The 12,746-nt window shown below is 46.1% G+C and overlaps 4 protein-coding genes across 4 annotated transcripts; 2 read left to right on the forward strand and 2 right to left on the reverse strand.

The window, feature by feature from the left end:
- Positions 1 to 1,770: 1,770 nt before the first annotated feature.
- N7516_005482 (uncharacterized protein) lies at positions 1,771 to 2,472 on the forward strand (the record flags this gene model as incomplete). The annotated part of the gene is made up of 1 exon (XM_057218202.1): positions 1,771 to 2,472. One exon carries the CDS (start codon positions 1,771 to 1,773, stop codon positions 2,470 to 2,472), a length of 702 nt encoding a protein of 233 aa, XP_057080085.1.
- Positions 2,473 to 3,147: 675 nt separating this feature from the next.
- N7516_005483 (uncharacterized protein) lies at positions 3,148 to 4,090 on the reverse strand (the record flags this gene model as incomplete). Its single annotated transcript, XM_057218203.1, has 2 exons — positions 3,148 to 3,542; positions 3,688 to 4,090. 2 exons carry the CDS (start codon positions 4,088 to 4,090, stop codon positions 3,148 to 3,150), a joined length of 798 nt encoding a protein of 265 aa, XP_057080086.1.
- A 3,007-nt stretch (positions 4,091 to 7,097) lies between these two features.
- N7516_005484 (uncharacterized protein) lies at positions 7,098 to 8,171 on the forward strand (the record flags this gene model as incomplete). Its single annotated transcript, XM_057218204.1, has 1 exon — positions 7,098 to 8,171. One exon carries the CDS (start codon positions 7,098 to 7,100, stop codon positions 8,169 to 8,171), a length of 1,074 nt encoding a protein of 357 aa, XP_057080087.1.
- An 856-nt stretch (positions 8,172 to 9,027) lies between these two features.
- On the reverse strand, positions 9,028 to 9,803 carry N7516_005485 (YwbE family protein; the record flags this gene model as incomplete). Its single annotated transcript, XM_057218205.1, has 2 exons — positions 9,028 to 9,701; positions 9,776 to 9,803. The coding sequence occupies 2 exons, from the start codon at positions 9,801 to 9,803 to the stop codon at positions 9,028 to 9,030; spliced, it is 702 nt and encodes a 233-aa protein (XP_057080088.1).
- Between the last annotated feature and the right edge of the window lie 2,943 nt (positions 9,804 to 12,746).

Here is a 12,746-nt window from a genome sequence, read left to right on the forward strand (position 1 = left end):
GTTTTCTTTTTCGGGTCCGTTCAGCGATCCGGTTTTCAACGTAAAGGCCGCCCTAGCCCGCAGAAACCAACGTTCTCAAACCAGCAATGCCTTGGTCGCCTGGTCGACTAAGGTAGTATAACTGTACTAATTCGCTTGTTCTCCAGACAAACCGAGACTACAGGACTTGATTCATTCGACCATCATAGTTTCAGGACCTACCTGGTAACACTCATTTTTCCTTGAAAAAGTAACAGCGGTCATCGACTGGGGCCAGGCTGGGTGGTATCCTACATACTGGGAATATTGCAAGGCGCGACGAGTAAGAGTTGATCTAGACTAGTTGTTTTCGTTTTGCTCTTACCTTTTTCTGTAGCTTCAAGAATTCGGAGTAACGTTTATCGTCGGCTTTTTGGGCCTTCTTAAGCCCATGGTGCTCCATTATAAGGTCGTTGCGAATCAGCTGGCAATCCGTTTTAAGCTGTAAAATTTTAGGGTCGTTCTCAAGTGCTGCGTGCTGGGACGAGGTAAGACCTTGGGGTACCGATTCATCTCGGGTCAAGCTTGTATTGCTTGCAAGCTTGATTAAAGAGTCTTTTGTAGGCGTCTCTATAAAAACAGATTGCGTATCGTCCCGCACAGACACATACTTGGCAAAAAGTGCCCCCTTTTTGATGGTCCATAATGATATTACTTGAATGTTCATCAAGGTGTCCTAGTTGATGTTAGATAATGTCTTCTTTGATACCTAAGAAAGGGTCTTACTGAGATTTGCCGCTGCTCCCTTACGATATTTGTAAGGGGATCCTCTCTCCCTGAATCCAGCCGAAAGACTGGCTTCCTTCTCATATTCTCTGAACTGGCTGTATGGAGCAGCTAGTTTTGGGTCTGTCGTAAAGATTCCGTTCTCGCCCCGACTTGCTCTCCTGAAGATTGGAGTCTCATATAAGCTTTTCTTGAAATCAATATGTATGCTATATGGATGGTCCGGCACAGCGGTCAAACCTCAAATATCTCGAGGGCATGTGATGTACGGGCTATAAAATAAACTATCAAGAAACGCGTATGTCAGAATGTCTTGGATAGCTCAGAGTCCTAGGTTATCGTTTCTTTCTGTATAGGTAAACACCGGACTATTGCACGTTAGTGAATTCAAATTCATTGAATCATCGTAAAAAGAAAACCCACGCAACATCTTGGTTTCTCACAACTTTATTCAGTCTATGCGTAATTCTCATGAGAAGGACTTGTGATGCTTGGTCGTCCGGGTGCTTCCCCATAAACAACTCGATATCTTTCCACTTTAGAGCATCGTTCTTTCTCAAATAAACCGGATGACTCGACCAATGTGCCGGGTCTACCTCCTCCTCCTCCTCCTCCTCCTCCTCCAATCCCATTCTGATCTTCACTCTCATCCTCACTCTCATCTCACTCTCATCTCACTCTCATCTCACTCTCATCCTCACTCTCATCCCTCACTCTCATCCTCACTCTCATCCTCACTCTCATCCTCACTCTCATCCATAACACAATCAACAACAGCGGAGACCCCACCAACCTTCTGTTGCGAACAAGGCACGGTTATCGAAAGAGCACAATATCATATCTTTGAATTTCGTCCTACCGTTCATATTCATGAATCAGAGCAAAGCCTTGAAGCTAAACTCCCTCATTTCACCGACTGTGTACTTGAGGTAATTTAATGATAATAGACCTCATAAACCGCAAGGCAAAAGGCTAAATTATTCATCACCTACAGCTAGAACTGCAGTCTTACCTCGATCCGCCACGATGTCCTCGCCGACTAATAAGGTCGAAGCCATCCGTCGCTGCGTTGACGAACTGAGGCGTTGCCTCAAAGACCAATTCATATTGATTGGTGGCGCGTCCATGATGCTTCTGGGGAGCCAGCGACCTACCAATGATGTCGATATCCTTGTTTCACGCAGCGAAGATCTTGCCGCTCTGTTTTCTTTGCTCGCTGCAGACGAAGCATTTTCCAATGAAAACGGTCAGCTCCGATTTAAGCATTCCGGCTTCTCACCTTCACTCGACATTCTTACTGTTGCTGTTCAAATGATTACTTTTGAACAAGCTGGCCCACATTGCCTCACTATTGAGGAAGTTAAGATCCCCAAACCTGACTATAGTCTTGCTATGAAGGTTAAGTGCTTCTACCTACGGCAGGACGACGAAAACGGCCACAAGAAAAGAGAGAGCGACATCTTCGATATTCGATTTCTCTGCAAGGTGATGCTTCAAAAATCGGAGTTTGTAAGTGACGACTGCGCGAATAAGTTCAAATTTGGACATTACCATCTTCTTGAGCTTCGTCAAGAACTCGGACCAGAGGCCACCGCGAGGTTTATCAGAGTCGGCGGCAGAAAGTTTATCCTCCCATGGGACCAGAACTCCGAAGATCAGAGGGAATACTTCTGCGTTTTTGCTGAGCCGGGCGCCGATCCGTTGACTACGGAGCTCGAGGACGAATGAGGTATGGAAAGTGTGGGGGGGGCGATGATTATATATCTGGGGAGATACACCCGTGGACGGTTCGGGGGTACCTCTTGCCTTCCTCTCGATGATTAGGAGTTAAATTGCTCAAGTCACTATTTGATAAACTCTACACTTTATGCCGTTTTTAATTATGATTGATAATATCTGCACACGTATACACTGATATATGTTTGCATATGGCGGCGCCGTAACCATGAGATCTCATCTCGGAGTTGGGCTATGCAGCTTCCGATCTCGTCGCAGCTGTGGGAGATATCCAAGTTGGAGCATCGCAGCAAAAAACCCACATCAAGATCAAGGTGGCGTAGGTAGATAGTCTCTATGACGGAAAAGCTTAGCGCGGAGATGAAAAAGTTGTCGCTCGTATCTACACGTCCGGAAAGGGCAGTAAGCTACGGACTGGGTTTAACATATCACTTTGTAGGCCATTCGTTTCATGCGAAACGTACCCGGAATGGGAGACACAAGGAGTCAGGTTTGGACATCTGGCGTGAATTTGCACGTATGCGTACTAATACCAATTACGGTAATCAGTCCATCTTGAAATCATCGACATAACCGAGGAATTCCCTCTGATCATCACAAATGCGGGCATATTCCAAGAAAAGTCGGTATGTGTAGATTTGCGTAAGAATTGGGGAGTACTACCGATCACCCATTTGCTGCTTGATGCTGAGGGATGTTGGAGGAATCAAGTGGAAATCTGAGGGCAGGTTTCCCACCGTTGGCCTCTTGGCCGGGCTTGCGATGCTTTGCTTTTAGGGCTGCGATCTCTAGGTATTTTCTGGACACGAGAGTCTTTGCCGTTTCAGGAGTTGTAAGGCCGGCTCGGATCTGCTGTCTCAAATAACAGACCTTCTTTTTGGCGCTGTAGAGAATGACCTTGCCGAATAAGTCGACGAAGAATCGATCCTCGACTGGAAGGCATGCGAGAACATCGTCGAGGAGGACACTCAGCAGGTAAGCATATTGGATTTTAAAGTAGCCGGTAATTTCACCGTTCAGCCCCTCATCGCCATGGCGCTCAGCAACAGCATCAATCATTGCTACCGAGACGACAAGAAGTGTTAGCGCGGGGGTCAAGTTTCTCTATATATATCTTGCTAGGATAAGAAAATGTACCCACCTCGAAGATAAACTAGCCTGGGGGGAAACGGTACGCCGTGTCCGGAACGAGAAATGTGGTTGTACTCCAGGATTCTGGACTCAAATCGAGATGCCAAAGGGTTGCTGGTATTATGATCGTGCTTGTGGCCCAGTACCTATCGGGCCCTTCGTCAGGACCGGCTTCGTGAGGTAAAAAACGATAGCCAGGCCACCCTGTCGGACTTTCCTTGGCTGCATCACTGTCAAAGAACCGGCGGTGTGTCTGGGGCAGCTCGTCAAACCCATGTGAGCCCAGGGCAGACCTGGCCAACTCCAGTTGGTCGTCTGCAACCGCAAGGTAGAGGTCAGTCAGGACCAAGGGACCGCCAAGGGCCATAATGACGAGATCTCCAACCACGCAGTATCTCACGCCAGCCGCTTCAAGAATTTGAACAGGTGGCGAGATAGTTGAGTCCAAGGGAGGGAACTGCACTTTGTAGTCGGCCATCATGAGGTTTGGGATACTGAGGTTATCAAGTGGCTTTTTAATGCAAAGAGAGAGAGAGAGAGAAGGTTGATTGATTGAGATCTGTGGAGAGAGGTACTTATGGGTGGTGACAGCCTACTAATCATGCCTGATCTATCAGGTGTCTACAACACTTTTCCATTGATTCATGGCACGGACAAACAATCTTCCTGCCTCACAAACCGAATCAACTAACCCTGGAACGCAATCGGACACCTGAGACCTGTTTGTACACCTCACCACTATTCAACACTTTGGCATTCAAATAGGGGATTGTGACAGAAATCTGACGTATTGAATTGTATGGGCACCACAGCAGATATGGAGAACTCTGTATTTTCTATCTGATGAAAATCCGCTGTTTCTGTGCGGTACTGACTAAGCTTGATTACATAAGGCATATCTTCTCGAAGTCACATGGTCTTCCATCTTCCATGGTATCATACCATGTAAATCCATGTATGCAACCCTGCACTTTGACAGATTGTTATAGGGACATCCCTGCCTGATTTTTCAGTATCTATTTACCTCACTCCACACCGCCTTCGATATTTTACACCGCCTTCGTGTCAAACTACCCCCACACTAAGTCTCTAGTGGCTCTGTATGACATGAGCAAAAATACTTTTGAAACTATTCAACCTCGCCGATACCTCTTATGTGTCTGGATCCATAAGCGTCAGCCAAACTGGCGCTTCTATGACATTTAGGGAATTAGTATGGTTGCTGAACTGGATGCCATCCCCAAGGCAGAGCTCGACGCGAGTAGCGGCTTGTTTATACAACTTAGTAACTATATCGTGGACATGTTCTTCCACGGCAAATCGCTCATAGGCTTCGAGCTCTTCCTCACAGCTTATAGGCTTACGACAAAGTTTTCGGCCTAACCCTGATGACTCATGTAAGGATGAGAACGAATGTGGCGCCGCCCCTGGTGTCAACTAGACCCCCGCACCGGCCCATAAAGCCCATAGCCCAACCCGGACCAACCCGCAAATAGGCTGGTCTTTGGGCCAGTCCTTAGGCCCATCGATAGGCCTTGGGCCTCAAACAATACAAAAATGCCAAGATTCATAAGTAATGCAGATTCTTCTAGTATTTTTGAGTATTTAAATTACCGCCTAAGACCCAAGTTGACCGAGTCTTTATAGGAATTAAGTCAATCAATTGGTAGAATTGACTATAGATGAGATTTATAAAATCAATAAGATTAATAAATCTACTAATAATACTTATATTCTTTATTATTATTATTAAAGTGGCATTTGAAGTTTTCAAAGTTTAGCCCGCATTGAAGATACACCTACTTCTATCTATATAAAATATATATATCTACATATTGATAATCTATCACCTAACTATTCAACCCCCGTATTAGGCTAGACTAGGGCCAGCGGGCCGAGATCTTCCAAGTAAGCTTACAGACTAGAACATACGTAAAAAACAGGCATTATTCAGCAGGTTTATGAGCGCCAAGACGGGATTTATGTATAGAAATGGTCTTTGTTGGGGGCCTATGAGGCCCCCACTAATGGGCCATAGGCTTAGTTGGTCTTTGAAGGTAGGGCCCATAGCCCACTGCTGGTTGGTATATGGGTCTAAGGTCCTGGACCAACTCGGCCCATTGCAGAGGTCTAGTGTCAACTGAAGGTACCTATGGACGGATCTATAGAGCTCCGACAGTTGTTCTGGGCAATCGGTCCAGTGTTCCAATCGTGTTAGGCAGTAATTCCCAGTAGGAAAGGGTATTTTCCATGTGGTCGAACGAGATAGTGTGTTGGCTCTCAACGGTCGAGAGAGCTGTGGGAATGGCACAAGAACTCCACGAAAGTGGTGGCCCGGGTGCGTTATTCTACCTGCTTCCGCTTCTACTATTCCTATAGATAAAGGGATTTGTAATCTGGAGAGCTGTTAGCGGCCATCGACTTGGTTAGAAAAGGGAAGCAATATCTAGGGACAAACGCGGCAGGTCCCACGGCTACTACTAGTAAATGAATGAAGCCCGGCTATACCTAGTCAGGTTCAGTGTATATGCAAGAAGTGCTGCATAAATAAACGCCGGCTATACCTAATCAGGTCTTAGTCTATTCACAACCGCACTATACCAACTTTATTCTTGCCTGCGTGGAAGCACCACGGTTTTCCTAGTATAACATCACGTAGAATTATGGTCTCTCCGACGGTACACCCTATTGGTTGAAAGGATCCTAAAGGTATTTATTTGTTATATATAGGAAGACTAGATAAGGCTACTACCGGTGTAGTAGTAGTAGTAGTAGTAGTAGTAGTAGTAGTAGTTAATAATCAGAATGTAGTACTGGAGTATCTCTATTCTTCTTTATATTGATACTATATCGATCTGATCTAAACTGAAAGTGAAGGAATATAAGAAGGGTTATTAGGACTGGGAGAAATAAACGAGGTGCTAGTTCCGATCTGAAACCTAATGGGTTAGACTTTTGAGTCGCCATTCCGCGAGTACATCCAGAGTTCAAAACTTAAAATAGTTTAGAAAGGGTAGCACTCATAGGAGCTTCATAGGCAACTGTTAGGAAAAATCGTGCAAGTGTACAGGCCGCGCGACTTCACTGGTTTTCTAATCACATGGCCCATCATCACAATGCAAGGTGAAAGATATTGAAGGTGAGAGATATTTGAAAGTGAGAGATATTTGAAGGTGAGAGATATTGAAGGTGAGAGATATTTGAAGGTGAGAGTATAGAACGGGAGCAATAGAAATGAATAAGAGAACAATAGACAGGTGACCAACGGATTCCATGGATGTTCGCCGTCGCCCAATTGAGAAGACACCGAAATCACAGATATAATTACAAGTCCCTCCCCTTTCCCAACTCTCCTTTCTTTTTTCCCGAACAACTACCAACCTTCTGATTTCTACACCACTACTAGTCCCGTTCAACCGACAAGTGAGGCCAAGACCAGTCCCCTCACTTTATGCACAGACTGAAATTTTCGTTCTCTTAGCAAGATGTCGCAGCCACCAGTCTTGAAGTCACCCACAAAGGGACCCGCGGCCGCAAGCCCAAGCCTAAGCTCCATCCCCATCTCATTCCCAACCAAACCAATCTCGAGCAGAAAGCTTCCTGACCTTGAAGCAGCGCTGAAGAAAGTAGCTTCCGCACGGAGCAAGTTTCATGTGCGAAAGGTTGGCCTGTTGGTCCGGTGGGAAAACGATGACGCTGGTGCGGACAATGACTTGGTGACAATGGAATCAATTCTGAAACCGCTTGGGGTCGAATGCAACACATTTGTGATCTCGAATTCGGAAAAAACACCCGCCTGGAACCTCCAAGAGAAGCTCAGAAAAGTCCTTGGACCATGCATCCGGTCGTCACTACCCTCTCTGTTCATTTTCTATTATGCTGGTCATGCTGGTATTCATGATAATTCTCTGCACTTCACGTCACGCCACAAACGAATTCAGTGGGATGCCGTCAGAATTCATCTGCAAACTGCTGAGTCAGTGGATTCTCTGGTGATACTCGATTGCTGCCATGCGGCCGCTGCAGCACGGTCGCCCAGCTCGACAACGAACATTCACATCATTGCGGCGTGCGGAGTTCATGAAATTGCGTCCGAACGCTCAAATTGCGCTTCGTTTACCCAAAGACTGTTCCAAGCCATGAAAAAGTTCAAGGACCAAGGGAATTTCACAACGGCTGAGTGGTACCAGCAAGTACAACTCGAGAAGCCTAAGAATGTCCCCTACGCCGTGTTTGAAACGTTAAGCGGGACCGGAACAATCGGCCTTGTGTTCAGTGATACTAGTCCATCCTGTCTCCCTCGGCCAGTATCTGGAGTGAGCCAAAAGCAGGTGATAGTGAAGCTGACGCTTGAGGGGCAACGAGACACTGTGGGTAGCTTTTCAAAAGCCGTTCGCTCACTCCCGCCGAACATGAAAGTTGAGGTCTGCAGTGCATTCGAAACCGATGCCTCTGTTTTCTTTATCCTGCAGATGACATGGGAAGGGTGGGTTCTGTGGACCAAGGCTATACACTTGGACTTTGTGGGTGTAACGCACAGCCCTGATTTACTCCCCTGAAAAGCGATTCCCCCTGTCTCAGCCTCTGGGGACAATGTGCCCCCCTGAAGACCTCTCTCTCAAGGAAGCATGATGATTTTTCTTTTTGATATTTCCACTTCGTTTGGCTTGTACTTTGTTCTACTTCGCTTGTGCTTTGCTCTTATGTGTCTTTTCATCGAGTGCTCTTTCTTGTCATACCCCCGAAGCAGAAAGCTTTCCTGGGTTTCAGATCGGAGGGGTCGACTTTTCCATCAAAGATGATGTTGACGCCATCTTGAGGCACATCTGCGGGTTGCTGGCTCTTACCTACCATGACTAGGGTAGCCGTTAAATTCTCACTACTCTAAAGTAGCAAGCAATACATAAACCAAGTCCAAAGGTTTCATTTTGTAGTTCCACGGCCATGACTCCCATGTTTCACTATCTGAAGGTTAACAAATTCTCTATCTTTATCCACTAAAGGGTCTAGCGTCGGGAGCTCCGGCTGTCGGGTTAGGATGGATATTTTTAAAGGAAGCAAATTTTGGGGAGAACGGGTTGAGAATTTGACCGGCAGTATGGGATCAGATTTGTAAAAATTCTCCAAGGTGATATCGACATGCCTCAATATCTCCTCCTTGCCATAGGAGATATTGAGTAGCCTGATGCGTCTAGATGGGATCACCCGCGAGATAGTGAACACAGAGGACGTCGGTCACCTCAGTGTCAGTAAATGAAGCAGCGAGGAAAAAGGCAGTTCCTGCCACGATCTTTCCGCTCTGAACTCCGAGGTTTGACAGGAGCACTTCTAAGGTTCAATGACTCTCCATGATCCTGTAAGGATAGGTGAAATATGCTGCAACTCTTGTATGGTTTGCTCGGTACTCTTGACCAGTCACTCTTCGAAATGACTAGCAACGTGGTGCGTCACAGCGGCTTCGTCGCCCTCGAAGTCAGCGCACACGGGACATTTAAGAGAGCCCGGTAGCTGAGTGGCACCGTCTGTATCCTCAAGCCTCTCCTCTAGTTGCTCATTCCGTCCAGCCTGTGTCTTCTTGCTCTTCTTCTTCGCCTTCGCGGGGCGTATGTACATGTCCAGCGCATCATGACGCACATCAGGCGGGGCAAAATGATTGTGTCTCCCGTTCAAATCACCTCCCTCTACTCTTAATTGAATACCGGGCGCGCTCTCTTGCGCGCCCTCTGCCCCTCCATCTATTTCCTGCGTCGGCTCACCGCTCCGGAGGCTCTGTACCCTGCCGACGCGCCCGTCGGTAAGACGCACTTTGACGCCTCGCGGGTGATCGCCACGCGTGAGTAATTCGCTCACTCTGCCTGGTACTGTACGTCCTGTGGGTTGGTCGGCTTTGAGGATGATATTGACGGATGTGCCCGGGTTGATGGCTTTTGAGGGGGCACGCGTGGGTGGGAGGGGCGCGATCCCCCGCGTCCGCCGAACCCGCCGCGTCGTTTTTGGCCATCCATTGAGAATATCGTGGGCGTACAAGGATATTGACGCAGGTCTTTGGATGGCTGGCGCGGCTCGAAGTAGAATTTTTTCAAAGAACCCTGCGGTGTGGGTTCCAAGTTGTCGGGTAGACAAACTGGGAACATCAGACTTTGAGGATGTATTTACGTGTTACTGATTCCAGCAAGTGCTAGAGGAATCATGTTTCTCGACTTTATCTGCGGGACAACTTAAGCTTGTGCCGGTGATTTCATTTTCCAATTTCTCTCGCCCCCAAAGAAAGTTCGATACCAGGGAAGTAATTTACTCCGTTTGGGGGGAGGGTTTGTAATTTTTGTAAAAAGAATGTAAGGGCCGGGTATTTACATACTTTGATGCCGCCTTCGAACGTTTCTGCCTTACATCATCGCCTTCACTACATTACCTAGGTTCCGTAGTCGCTCCTCTGCAGCGGTAGGTAAATGTTGCTGCCTTGATGCCTAGCTTTGGCCTGGCGGCCTGAATTAAGAATTAAAATACCTGGATTACTGTGACGCTTCCTTATAGCTCGATTTTGCTAGCGTTCACAACTCTCAAAAATGAAGTTTTTCATCTCATACAATGCAGATATCTCTATGCTTTTTGGTGGTTTGCAAGTGTCAGTGGAGTATATCTCACTTCGTATGGGGTCAAAAACTTTATTTTTGACATTTGTAAAGGGAAAAATGAATATAACTGACTGACAATGCTTGACTCGTAATTATGTATTGGCTTTCTTTGTACATTTTGATTTGTTTAATAAACTCTTCTGCTGGTCGAGGTGAGCCTAGGTGGCACACAAGGCCTAGATAGCTTTTATTCCCCTTGAAAAATATCCACGAACTCTTTATACGCGCCCCTAAATTATTCGAGATACTCTCCTACTAATTCATCGACTAAACGACGGATCAACCAGTATAGAGGATACAAAGTTTCGGCTAGTAGTAAATAGGCCCATTCGAGGTCAATACCTAGTAGAGATGGATGGCACTCACCCTCGTACTTTCCCAAACAAAATCTCGAAGTATAAAACAAGTCGTCCCCTCGTAGACTCTCCTTTATTTTCTTTCTCTCTCTCTCTGTAAATTTACCTGATTATCTTTACTATATTCACTCGATATACACCTAAGATGTACACGAAAAGTTTTTCGAATTTATTATCAAAAACTCCAAAGACGTGCCCTCCTTCTTTGGTACCCTCCCTCAATGGGGGGCCATCGTTGTGGGGATTGCTTCTGTGTGGGTCAGCAAAGAGGACCTTGCCCTCAAAAAGGAGGAAATTGCCCAAGGCAAATCCTCCAATACCGTACAGCCTCGTACTCTCGATCACGCTCGCCTGGACCACCAGAACGAGGCAGCTTCCGAACATCCTCGACGCGCCGCAACCGAACCTGAGTATGAATCTGAAATGAATCTAAAGTGGATCTAAAGTGAATCTGAAATGAATCTGAAATGAATCTGAAGTGAACCTGAATTGAACCTGAAGTGAATTGGCAGATCTCTTAGCCCCTAGTTTAGGGAGTGGAATATTTATAGAGTAGACTATTGCAGGTAATAACCAAGGACAAAGTTATGTCCCGATGGCATAGTGCTTTCCCACCAACCCAACCGGGACAAGCCCATCTTTTTTTTTTTTTTTGTTTTTGTTTTTTTCAATTTCTTTTTGTGTTTTTGACCAGGCAGACGTGGGGATCCGAAGGGAGACGTCTCCTCGACGGAGAACGCCTTCTGCATCCCGCTCCATACGAATTTGTTGAGGTGAACACCTGATTCATCAGGGTTGTTGTCAGGCTAGCTCCCTGTATGTTTGTAGAAATTAGCCTCTTCTCTCTCTCTCTCCCCGGTCTCTAGTAGCTACATCAAAATTTCTATGAAATTTGTTTCACAAGGTCACTCTCACGCTCTAGGCAGATAGAAGCAAACATCACACATAGAGAATCCGTCTATCGGCAATAAGGGGCTTCCTATGCTGTTCTTGAATCCAATTCTTAAATACACCCAATCCGTGATTACTTGGATCCTCGGATCTTAAATAACCACATTTGTCGCAAGCACCTATTTACTATCCTGAGTTTGTCCGAAGATGATAAAGCAAATATATGAATAGTAACGTCACAAAACCTTTGGTTTAGAAAGCTCCCAACGTAGCAATCCAAAGAGTAATAGGTGAAATACAACGAGGTTCAGGGCGGAAGCCGTAATTAATGCGAAGTAGTGGGCGCGCAATGCGCACTGCCCCAAGGCGACGGGTAACCGAAATATCATGGACCTCACGATTGTTCAACCACATACGAACATGCGGTATCGCGGAAGGGTCGTCCCCCACACTGCCAGTAATATGCACACAATAATAATCGTTACCCATTTCGAGATCAGTCCCTGGCACATAAATTTTTGATACTATGCGACCATCTTGAAGCAGCCTGACTTTGCAGGGCGGGCTGGATTTCGACTGGTCAACTCTTGCGGAGTATGTGCCGTATGCGTCTCGAAATAGACTGGTATCCTGCGATAGAAGTGGAGGCCTATATCTCACAGCCCACTGTCCTTTTTTTCCAGCGTGGATAGCGGAATCGTGAATTTGCGTCCAAAACTTCATTTTGAAAGGCCGGAGATGAAGGTGTTTTTTTTTTTTTTTTTTGCGGAAGGTGAACTGACCATTGATTTTCTTTCGGAGAGGTCAAGGGTACTCGGCGATATCACGAAAAACGAATATTGTATCCTTAGATTTGTTCGATTCAAGTTTCTTGCGGAATGAACAAGAAAAAGTAGAAGTCAGAAACGATTGAGGGCTATAGTTATAAAAAAACACCGTCTATGAATTGGGAATCGGAGTACCCTTGATCATATGCCTAAAATGGATATGAAGTTAAATCCCAAACCTTAAGTTCTTAATACTCCGGCTACGCAGCCCTGGAGCGGCCAGCTGCCAAAACCCTATTTCCGGTAAATGTTGCTGCCTTGCTGCCTTGCTTTGGCCTGAAGTAACCAACCCATAAAAATGAGGCTTTTGATCCCCATACAAACCCCATGTTTTTGGATGGTTTGTAAGTGTCAAAAATGAAGCTTTTGATCTTATATAAATGTAGAGATATCTCCACTTTTTTTTGGCGGTTTGCAAGTGCTTC

Source organism: Penicillium verrucosum (assembly GCF_028828655.1).
Source record: "Penicillium verrucosum strain IBT 35672 chromosome Unknown utg000001l_segment0_segment0, whole genome shotgun sequence".
NCBI classification, from domain to species: domain Eukaryota; kingdom Fungi; phylum Ascomycota; class Eurotiomycetes; order Eurotiales; family Aspergillaceae; genus Penicillium; species Penicillium verrucosum.